Source organism: Trichosurus vulpecula, chromosome 7, assembly GCF_011100635.1.
Source record: "Trichosurus vulpecula isolate mTriVul1 chromosome 7, mTriVul1.pri, whole genome shotgun sequence".
In the NCBI taxonomy this organism is placed as follows: Eukaryota; Metazoa; Chordata; class Mammalia; order Diprotodontia; family Phalangeridae; genus Trichosurus; species Trichosurus vulpecula.
This window is the reverse complement of record NC_050579.1, coordinates 253669768-253681862: the sequence shown is the minus strand read 5'-3', so window position 1 is coordinate 253681862 and position 12095 is coordinate 253669768. Positions and strand designations below refer to the sequence as shown.

General features: G+C 39.3%; 1 protein-coding gene across 2 annotated transcripts in view; it reads right to left on the bottom strand.

Moving 5' to 3' along the window:
• LOC118856233 (Golgi apparatus membrane protein TVP23 homolog B-like) overlaps positions 1-12095 on the bottom strand; it is a 44221-nt gene that overhangs the window by 15165 nt on the left and 16961 nt on the right. For both annotated transcript variants that reach the window (XM_036766406.1, XM_036766407.1), the window contains 2 exons: positions 3452-3541; positions 2716-2847 (listed from right to left, as the gene is read on the bottom strand). In XM_036766406.1, coding sequence (XP_036622301.1) covers positions 2716-2847; positions 3452-3541 — 222 coding nt within the window. The remainder of the gene's footprint in view (positions 1-2715; positions 2848-3451; positions 3542-12095) is intronic.

The following is a 12095-nucleotide window of genomic DNA, read 5'->3' as shown; positions in this document are numbered from 1 at the left end:
AATTGCTTGACTTCTTAGGGAGGGTGGGTGGGAAGGGAAGAGGGGAGAGAATTTGGAACTCAAAGTTTTAAAAACAGATGTTCAAAAACAAAAAAAAATAACGTTTTTGCACACAACTAGAAAATAAGATACACAGGCAATGGGGCGTAGAAATTTCTCTTGCCCTACAAGAAAGGAAGGGAAAAGGGGATGCAAGGGGAATGGGGTGACAGAAGGGAGGGCTGACTGGGGAACAGGGCAACCAGAATATACGCCATGTCGGAGTGGGGGGGAGGGTAGAAATGGGGAGAAAATTTGTAATTCAAACTCATGTGAAAATCAATGCTGCAAACTAAGTATGTTAAATAAAGAAATTTTAAAAATAAAAAAAGAGAAATAATGTGTAAAATTTATTATATACTTTTTATTAAAAAAGCAATAAATGTGAAAAGGCATGTGGTGAATGCCTATAGTTCCTGCTGTTAAGGAGGCTAAGGCTGGTGGATTCAGTTCAGGAGTTCCTAGCTGCAGGAGGGTTAAAGCTCAGGTTGGGAAATATGGAGTGGATTATAGCTTTCATGCTAATCAATATTGGGATAGACCCCATGAGTGATCACACACCATGCCTAGGAGACTCAGGGAAATCCAGTCTCAAAAAAAAAGGCATTTTTAAATAGATTCGTGGTTTCATAGAGTCCTCTTTTTATGTTCTACAGTGTGTAGGAAATGTTCTTTTGATGTTTGAGTTCAAAAATTTTTTAAAGCAGGAATATGGTTATCATCCTACCATATACAATAGGCTAGCTTTTCCTAAAGCCCTCTCCCATGAAGATTAGGCTAGTTCTTTACCTTAATAAGTCTTCTTGAGACTTGATTGGCTGAGGAGACTAGCTCAAGTTGTTGGCATGACTTCTTTGTTGCCTGAGTGCAAAAGGTCATGAGAAGCTCTAGCTCCCTCTCTGAGACTTCTTGACTATGGACCAACAATATGACTAACACTGAGAAACTATGCAAAACTGACCCAACGTTGCATTCTCACTGAATATTCTTGTTATGTTATAACTATCCCTGCTATGTCTATATGTCTCATTTCATTCAAGTATCTGTCCTAAACTCCCAGGGGTGTAGCCTAAGCCAAACAAGTGTCGCCCACAACAGCTGGAAATCATGACCTTAGATAACTCAAGAATAAAAAAGAGACATGGTTGAGAGAGATATGCAGAAAAACCACATTATTCTTTAAAGCACCAAAAATTATAGCAATATTTTATACATATAAATACACACAGATACACACACTGAATTGTAGTGTACTTTGAGAAAAGGTAGCTGCGTCAAAAGTTCAGTTGAGATACTGACATGTCCCTCTAATAGGTCAATAATGTAATGAATATTGTCATCTAATTACCAAAACATGCAAATAATTGAAGAACCTGTGATACTGTCAAGTAGAGGGGACTTCCAAGGTAGAAATTCCCTCCCTCAGCATACCAGGGTAATGCACAGCAGTGTAAGCAGAATGGCCTTTGTTTTCTTTGAGTGACTTAGTTTACCTCATTGAGCCTTGCTGGGTGCTGGGCCCCAGGCCCAGAGCCCTGTTAGGTGTGGAACCTTGGTAGGGCCCAAGGTAGGGCTAACTCTGGGGAGGGCCTAGTTTACATGTCTGGGACAGCAGAGGCTTTTAGACCACGTGGGTTTAGTTCCGCCTCTTTGTGACGATTCATGGGGCTGGCTACGGGGAGGTGTTAACTCCAGAGCCATGTCCTATTGGGTGTTAACCTTATTTATGTGGATGTGAACCTCCCAGGGTCCTAAGGGGAGGGGCCAACTCAAGAACCAATCGGCTCTGGTCATTCAGGTGACGCTTGATGATGTCAAAAACTCTGTAAGAGGAGAGAAGACAGTTTGAAGATCCCTTTCTGTTGGAGTAGCAGCGGTGGTGAGTGTGACTCTGGGCCAGACCTTGTTCCGAGCTCCCGGGCTGAACCTAGATGTTGGTAACTATGAATTGTATTGGGTCTGTCTGGTGATATTTGTAATTCGTTTGTATTTTGTTCTGAAGTTTAGGGTGCTGGATTTTTCCCCTAAACTAACTGAATGCTGTCTGTATGCTCCCCTGAACTAACTGAATTACTGTCTGTATGCTGGATTACAATAAGCCTGTCAACCCCTTCACCTTGCTTTCCTTGGTTAAGCAGATCAAAAGAGCCTATGCTTTCCCAGCGTGCCGGCAGCTTTCTGGGTGCTGGCTGTGGGTGGATCTCACCCCCACAGAAGCTGCTAGCCGGATTGTTAAAACAAGCTGATGTCAATAAGAAATTCCAGGTAAGCTACCAAGCTTAATTCACTACAATGCAACTAATTCATCTGTTAACTAGAACAGGGTATGTCACTGGTTTGCTGAATTAAAGAAGTGATGGGCAAAACAGTCCTAGTGGGCTGTTTAAAACACAGAGGTTAAATGACTTACCTAGGGGGATATAATTAGTGAGGTTCTAAGGCAGAATCTGAATCCAGCTCTTTCTGATTCTAAGCCTACACACATTCTAAGCCCAAGATATTACCTTTTAATTACCAGAAGAAAGGCTAAAACAATTCTGTATACTTCCCTGTTCTAAAAACTGGGTGAGACAGTTTGTTTATTTCCAACAAGAATAGGGCTATAAGGTAGCACCCACACAGGTAACAGGTAGCTGGTAGCACTCACACAATGCATAGATGGTTACCAGTACTTACCAACCACTTCAGTTTGAAGGAGAAGAGAGCACTAAAGGCAAATACCACCCACATAATTGGACAGGAAATTAATCCTAACCAAAAAATTCGTGACTCAGCTTCTGAGGAGGTTCTTTTCTCTTGTTTCAATTCCTAAGAAAGAACTTGAATTCAATAGTGTATTCTGTATCATTTATTATCAACAAGTCCAGAACCTGCTAAGAAACACCTTACCTAAAAACACAATCACATACACAAAGACATTCAGAATATAACGTAGGGAGCTATCAATATGGAAAGATAATGTTGGTAAGGAGAGCTTGGGAAGGTCCTAAGTGACAGTTGTACAAAGTACAACATAATGTACTTTGCTGTTCAAACTCATTATCTCTTTAGCATCAATTCCTCTTAAACCCTTTTATCCTAAGAAAAAAGGGAGCAGTACCAAGATACCAGAGTAATGCTGAACTGAGTCAACAAGAAATTACAGGCAGAGTATCAAGCATAATTCACTATAATGTAACCAATTCATCTGTTTACTAGAACAGGATATGCCTTTTTTTTTGTGAATTAAAAAAATCATGGGCTAAACAATCTAAGAAGTTTTATAAGTTCATCCCAGTCAGATCACTGGCTTTAGCCAGTGATTCTGGGCTACCTGTTAAGTAGCCGTTGTTTTTAATATTATATAGTTCACCTGTAAAATACTTTTAAAGCTACCCATAACCAAATGACAAAAATAATAATGGAAGTTTACCTTTCGAGCTTCAAACACCCAGTGACTGTTTCCATCATCATCTATATGGTTCCACCAGCGCAGGCCAACCATGAGCCTGCCTGTTATATTCTGGTAAAAAAAAAATATACATATATAAATATGTAAACCACTAAGAAACACTTCAACCCTCAACAGAAATACTCAACAGATATTCACTTTCATTTCCTTCATATCCAGTAGCAAGGAAAATAAATGAAGAATTAGGTATGGCCAAAAGTTAATGGATTATATAGGACAACAGCAGGAAAAATGTAAGTAGGCAAGAAAAAAAAGAGTAAAAATTTCCACAATCAACAATTCCTTCTTTGTTCTCTCTTGAACACTTTTACTCATCTTCCATTTTTCTCTTTTATCTCTAATACCCTTGTTCTGTTGACCTGACCTTTCCTCGGCTCTCTTCTTCCTTCTCTTCCTTATCTCCTTCCTTCCTCTATCTATCTATCTATCTATCTATCTATCTATCTATCTATCTATCTATCTATCTCTATTCTATGTCTTGTGGGCACCCTAACCCCCACCACTGATACTGAAAATTGATTTATAGGCACAATCAGGACACACACTCCTAATATATCCAAATCTGATTCTCTAAGACACAAATTATACATTCTAAAATAGCTACACTAAGACGAGTTCCCATAACAACTCTTAATCTATGCCAACTCCACCATCCCCCTCCTAACATACAGACATACACATATAATGGCTCCCTTCTTAAGACAACTAATAACCTAGTTATCCTATTCTACCTTTAGTAAACTGACTTTTTGCACATGGTGGTACTCTAGACTTATGTGATTCTCTATGTATATGCTCAGGTTTTCAATGAGTAATAACAATTCAATTTGGCAAATATTTCTTAAATGCCTACTATGTGCAAAACACTGTACTGGACACTGATCATACAAAAAAAAAGTAACTGGTCCTTGCCCTTAAGAAGCTTATATTCATTCTCCTGCCAGAAGAAGGAAGCAAGAGAAAATACAACAAAAACAAAGGTTACATGTGATACAAGTAAAAGGAAGGAAGTGATCAGATTGTCTAGAAATATTTGAGGATGAAGGGAACACTAATAAAAAGGGAAATAAAATGGAAGTCTTTGTGAAGGGTTGTTGTGATAAAATGAGATAACATTTGTAAAAAGTTTTGCAAACCTAAAAGCATTATGAATTATATAAAGCTAAATATGATGATAAAGGAGGTGGCACCTGAGATACCTCAAATACAAAGAAACTCAAAAAAGCACAGACGAGGAGGGAGTGCATTCTAGGCATGAGGGAAAACTCATACAAATGCAGAGGCAGAAGAAATAATAAAAGCTAGGATTTATATGGGGTTTTAAGGTTTACAAAGCTTTTTGAACATTTTATCTCAAGTTAAACAGGTATAGTTCAGGTAATAGCTGCTATTCAGATCTGGCAAGATCACAGATTGCATGAAGTGACAAGTAATATGAAAATCAGGCATGAAGGGTACACAGGAGCTATACTATGGAGGGCCCTAAAGGCCAGGCTAGAGAATTTGTACTTTATCCTGGAAACAACATGGAGTGACTAAACGTTTCTGAGCAGAGGAATGACTTGTTTAGTCCTGTACCCTAGAATACTATTCTAGAAGCTTTGTGGAAGCTTGATTGAAGAAGGGTACAGCTGAAGAACAGGTTAACAAATGAGGAGGTTACAACAATAAATCAGTGAGTAGTACAGAGACTCAAATCAAGAGGGTGGTAGTATAGAGAAAATTTGACAAATGATTAGTTATAATATTAAGGGACAGAGCAGAGTAAAAGATGACTTACTAGCTGTGTGACCTTGGGCAAGTCAATTAACTCGAACTGCCCTCCCTTCCCCCCTCAAAAAAAAAATCAAAACTTAAAGATATCCATCATGGAGCTGAAAATGTGCAATTAGAGGAGAGGGAATAGGTAGGGCTAATTTGGGATTCATCTACATAAAAATAATTGCTCTTGTAAGTACATCCAAGATCACCAATGAATAGCTCTATGTAAGACAGATCCTTGGCAGCCAAGACAATTGAGGGGGACTAAAGAACACAGTATCATAGACTGAGAGCTGCAAGGTACCTCAAAGGTCATCTAGTCCAATTCTCCTCATTTTATAGGTAACAAAACTGAAGCCCAGCAAAAAAAAAATGACTTGTGTTAATAGAGAATGATTTATTAAAGAAGACTAAGAAGGGAAGGGCAGACTGGAAGGAGAATCAAAAGAAAGAACAAATGTCACAAAAGTCAAGGAAGGAAGTAATATTTAGGAGAGATCAATGTTGTTCTTGTTCTGTTGTTTCAAGTTGTATCTGACCCCATATGGAATTTTCTTGGCAAAGATACTGGAGTGGTTTACCATTTCTTTCTCCAGTTCATTTTATAGATGAGGAAACTGAGGCAAACAGGGTTAAGTGACTTGCCCAGGGTCACATAACTACTAAGAGTTTCAGGCCAGATTTGAACTCAGCAAGATAAATCTTCCTGATTCCAGGCTCAGCACTCTATCCACCACACTGCCTAGCTGCCCTAGGAAGGAATAATAAACAATATCAAATGTCAAAATAAACTTTCAGAGATCAAGCAAAATATGAGTTCTAATTTTGAAGTTAGGGAGCTAGAAACCTGAATGCAAAGGACTTAGAAATGAGTCGATAGAGAGGCAGCATTAGGAGTGAAAGGGAAGAGAGTCACAGCTTCAGAGCATGTCAGGGTCAAATGAATGATTTTTTTAATGGATGAGAGACCTAAGCAAGTTTGTAAACATCAATCAGGGAAGGAGCCAGTAGATAAGAGACTGGAAATAAGAAAGGGAGGTGAGCTAGCAGCAGAAGAGCTAGCAATAGTAAAATGTACACTACATTGGGAATCAAAAGACCTCAGGATGAAGTTGTAAGAGAAAGAGAGTAGGTCAGACATAAGCAGAATAACAAAAAGTGTAGGTGATTTAAAGGTGCTAGAACTAGTAGAGGCTAAAAAGGTTGAATCTGGGGAAGAGAAATTTGGAGAAACTGAGGAGTAGTTGAAGTAGAATAATCTTTAGGTCCAGATATTCTTCTTGATCTCATGTTGCAATTCTGTGAGAAATAGATGAAAGAGGAGAGGGTTTAAGTAGGATTTAAAAGGACTAAGGTACAATGAATATTAGGCAGTAGGATCTGAACAGCAAGACTCCACAGGAAAGAGAGGAGCTGGTAATTAAGGCAAGAAAAGGTAAGTGAAAACAATTAAAAAGTAAGGCAAATCAATAGAGTAGAGCAAAATGATACAAACAAATAGGATTTTGATGAAAGGGGAGGTGGGGCTTAGCTATGGAGTTTCTGGGAGATGTTGTTAAGTTATTAAGACTTGACGACTGGTTGTAAAAGTTTTAAGACGGTGCTTAGAGTAAAGGTGTAAACACCAATAAATTATCTAAAAAATACAAGGCTGAATATTTCAGCTAGTATGAAGTAAAATGGTATTGCAACTATCACTGGCTATGCAACATTTATATTTCTGCGACAGTCAAGTGACTTAATTGCATTACATGTATAGGCAGACCTCAATTTAGGAAAGAGAAGGGAGTGAAGGAACATGTTTCTAAACTTCAGGTTGTTAGGGATAATAATTACTACAGGAAACAGAAGCAAAGATTTAATAGGAAAAAGGGGATCTGAACTAGAGGTAAGGACATCAGGATGTTGGAAACTGGAAGTTTTACATTAAGAACAAAGGGAAGGAAAATGAAAACTATACATTTAGAGCTTCAAAATAGACTTGAGGTTCTTCCTAAGGAGAGGGAAGCTGAATGCTCTGAAGAAGTGGACTGTCCTGCAAAGAATGATACAGTAGAGTCATAAAAGCTATCAGGCAAAAGAACACCCAGAAAGGATCAGAAGCAGAGAAAATCAGTAGCAGCTGATGATTCCTGGCTCAGTATACTGAGCTAACAACAAGAGTGTTCTGTTGACTTCCCAGAATATGTATTTAAGACATAATAGAAACTTACAAGATTTACCAAAACAAAACTCTCCTCTCTCTGGTAATTCACACAGAACAAATAATACTGTCAGAAAGAACCTAAAAAGTATTGACAGAGATAACAAACATTGGGACAAGAAACTGAAGATCACAGGGATAACCCCTTTTTCTTAGAAGAAAAGAGATGAAAAAGAGAAACTGACCCGGGAAATGAATAACAGGCTAAGAAAGTGGAGTCTGAGACGGGATTTTATTTTTGGACCATGGCTTAAAACACAGGGATGGGTCTATAAAAAAAAAAAAATCATAGTAGTGCTTTCTGTTATACAAAGAAATGGAAACAAAGCTGGTGCCCATGATTTAGGGGATGACTGAGTAAATTATAATAAATACATGTAACTAAATAGTATTACACCATAAGAAATTACAAATAGGAAATGATTTGGAGAAGGTTCAGTACAATTGTATCAAATAAGCAGGAAAACAAACAAGACGACAAAGAGCCAAGATGGCAAAGTAAAAGCAAGTAGTATGAATGAGCTTTCCTATACAAAGATCTAGAAAACATACCAGAATCAGTCCTAATTGGGAAATCCAAGAAAAAAAAAATCACATACAATGAGTGATTTTTCCAGTTGAAATCAGTCTAGTAAGTCAGAGAGGTCTGTGGATACTGGGGACAGGGTCTAGCCAAAAAGCAGCCCCCACAAAGCATTCCAACACAGGGACGGAATGAGGACATGCCCAAGGCTGTACATGAGGATAAGCAGATGTCCCAGATCTGGAGCATGTGCTCCCTGACTTCATGTAGGGAACAGGAACAGTTGCTAACTGGGTTACTCCCTACTCACTGCTGTTTCATAGATCCTGTGAAGGCTGAGAGGATTTCTACCTAGGTATGGCAGTCGAAGGCAAGGCTCATTTCCTACTGGCTACAAACATGCCCATGTCTTCCCTCTCCTGAAAAAAACTTGCCTGATCCTTCTATCCCTGCAAACTATCACTCTATATGTCTTCTGCTCTTTGTGACCCAACTCTTTGAAAAGGCCTTATAAAATAGGTGCTCCTACTTTCTCTCCTCCCACTCACTTCTTAACCCCTCATTTGGGTTCTGACCTCCTCATTCCACTGAAACTATTCTCTCCAAAAATTACCAATGATCTCCTAATTGCCAAATCAAACAGCCTTTTCTCAATCCTCATTCTTCTTGATGTCTCTGCAGGCTTTGACACCTTCTCCTCCTTGATGTTATCTTCTCTCTAGTTTTTTGGAACTCCTCTCCCTCCTGGTGATCTCATTAGCTCCCATGAAATTAATTTCTATCTCTATGCTGATGATTCTCAAATCTATCTATTCTCAAATCAGCCCTATCTGCTGACCTCTAATTTCACATCTCCAACTGCCTTTCAGATACTTCAAACTGGCTGTCCAGTAGGCATCTTAAATTTCATATATCCAAAATGGAACTCATTGTCTTTCTCCTTAAATCCACCCATTCCAAACTTCCTTATTAGTGTAGAAGGAAAAGTAAATAAGGCCCAGGCCAGAGCTTTGTGGAATGTCACAATTATTGGGTGTAATCTAGAAGAAGATCTAGCAAATATGATCAAATAGTCATAAAAGACTAAATAAACAAGGATAAGCCATTTACATTCTAAAGACAAGGAGATGTCTCCCCGGAACTCATTAGGGAGTGTATTATGTCTAATTAGGGAGTGATCGTATTGTGTTTTCATGAGGAAAGGAATGGGGTGGGGGAAGGATAGGCAAAATTATCTCACATAATTGGGGCATACAAGTGGAAGACTTAAAAAAAAAAAGGATGGAATCAGTGAGAGGAAAACACCTGAACCTCACTTTCATAAGATTTCTTTTTCAATAGAGGAGGAGATATGTTGGAGAAGAAGGAAAGTGAAAGCCACTCAGAATGCGCACAGTCATCTATTCTCTCCATTTTGTATTTGCATTTATACTGATCCTCCCAAAGATGCCTTCTGGTCTCCACCTATTCAAAATTCTAGTCATCCTTTATGTCCCCACTCAAATTGAACTTTTCACAACTGTCCCCAATTACCTAGGTTCTTAATAAGTTCAATGGAGGCAATTTTTCACTGGTTCTGGCATCAGAGATTTGGGTTCAGTTTTCACCTTTAATTCTTCCTGTGCCTGTGACCTTGGCCAAGTCACCTGACATTTCTAAACCTCAGCTTCCTCACCTATAACATGAGGGGATTGAACTAGATAACTCCTAATATTCTTTCCAGAATAAGGATCATTGAATTATGAACTTAGTGTGTGTATCATTCATTTGGCATTTATATCCCACCTTGTATTGTTAGTTACCTCTTTAAGCATTCATGCCTTCTACCCCAACTAGACTGTAAAGGCATGGGCCATCTTATATTCCTAAGCCTCCTATGGCATCTAGCAGAATGTCTGACATAGAGTAAGTGCTTAAAAAGATCTGCTGACTGATATTAGGGTCTTCTGGACTCTATACATGTTTCTTAAATCACCAACAGCACAGAAGCAACTGAAATAATCAGACTGATTTTTTAACTGATCCTATTTACAGTTAACTGACTTTGTCTTGTAACTAAATCAAAATTCTTTAGAAATTCAACTGTCCTGTAATGAGTTTAGAAATCCAAATCTCCTGTTAATCACTGTTCTATTCTTGTGTCAAGGAAATCTATAACCTTTGAAGGAGGCAGGTGGACATAAGGGAGTCTGGTCTAGTGTATTTATACCACCAAGTTATCCTTCAAGGATGTCTGGTATGCTATCCCAAGAAGTTTGGGTTGCAGATGCAGCTAAACTCAAACAATGAACACTTCTTAGTCACAAGAGGGAGAAGGGAGTTGTTGCCAGCCAATTTCCATCCAATCATATTTTATTCATATACAATGTTGGCCTTTGTATTTTCTGTACTCCCCCAAATTATAAAAGAAACCTGTCCCCCTCATTTGAGGTGTCTTGGTTTCCCTGAGGAGTCGGAGATCCTATTTATTAGTAAATTTGTGCTTTACTAATAAATTGATCATGCTCAGAACTTAGTGTCTCAGTTTATAGATTACAACTATAGAGAAAACTTAAGTTACTGGTGCTAAACATGGGTTTTTTCAGTGTGTCTAAAACAACTAGAATTATGTAGAAGCAGGAAATGATGTCTGTATCTCCAAAGAAAATTACTACTTCATTTTTTAAGGCTAAGAAGTGACTCATGGGGGACGGAGCCAAGATGGCGGCTGGTAAGCAGGGACTAGCATGAGCTCCATACCGAGTCCCTCCAAAAACCTATAAAAAATGCCTCTGAACCAATTCTAGAACGGCAGAATCCACAAAACAGCAGAGGGAAGCAGGGCTCCAGCCCAGGACAGCCCGGATGGTCTCTGGGTGAGGTCTATCCCACACAGAGCTGGGAGCTGGGAACGGAGTGGAGCAGAGCCCAGCCTGAGCAGTGTGGACCAACAAGACCAGCAACCGGGCAGAGCATGCCCTAGCGCCCTGAATCAGTGAGCTGTGGCAGTTACCAGACTTCTCAACCCACAAACACCAAAGACTACTGAGAAGGTTAGTGGGAAAATCTGCGGGAGTGGAAGGAGTTCGAGGTTTGGCTTCCAGGCCCGGGGGCAGCGGAAGTGTGGCAGCTACGGCTGTTGTTGCTTCCGGCTCCAGGCCCAACTGGTAGGAGGAATTAAGTGGCAAATCAGAGCAGGAGTGCACAGCCTGCTGAAGATCTAAGCCCAGTCCGGGTTGGGGGTTCTTGGGGAAGGAGCAGTGCTGGTGTGGCAGAGCTGGCACCTCCCCCCCAAACGTAGAACATAGAACTCTCTAGTCTACAAGCAGTCATACCCCACTGAAAAACTCAAAGGTCAAGTTAGTTGGCTGGGAATATGGCCAGGCAGCGAAAACGCACCGAGATTCAGTCTCAGACTTTGCATTCTTTCTTTGGTGACAAAGAAGACCAAAACATACAGCCTAAAGAAGTCAATAAAGTGCAAGAGCCTACACCAAAAGCCTCCAAGAAAAACATGAACTGGTCCCAGGCCATGGAAGAGCTCAAAAAGGATTTGGAAAAGCAAGTTAGAGAAGTAGAGGAAAAATTGGGAAGAGAAATGAGAAGGATGCGAGAAAACCATGAAAAACAAGTCAATGACTTGCTAAAGGAGACCCAAAAAAATACTGAAAAATACACCGAAGAAAACAACACCTTAAAAAACAGACTAACTCAAATGGCAAAAGAGCTCCAAAAAGCCAATGAGGAGAAGAATGCCTTGAAAGGCAGAATTAGCCAAATGGAAAAGGAGGTCCAAAACACCACTGAAGAAAATACTACTTTAAAAATTAGATTGGAGTAAGTGGAAGCTAGGGAGTTTATGAGAAATCAAGATATTATAAAACAGAACAAAAGGAATGAAAAAGTGGAAGACAATGTGAAATATCTCATTGGAAAAACCACTGACCTGGAAAATAGATCCAGGAGAGATAATTTAAAAATTATTGGACTATCTGAAAGTGACGATCAAAAAAAGAGCCTAGATATCATCTTTCAAGAAATAATCAAGGAGAACTGCCCTGATATTCTAGAGCCACAGGGCAAAATAGAAATTGAAAGAATCCACAGATCACCTCCTCAAATAGATCCCAAAAAGAAAT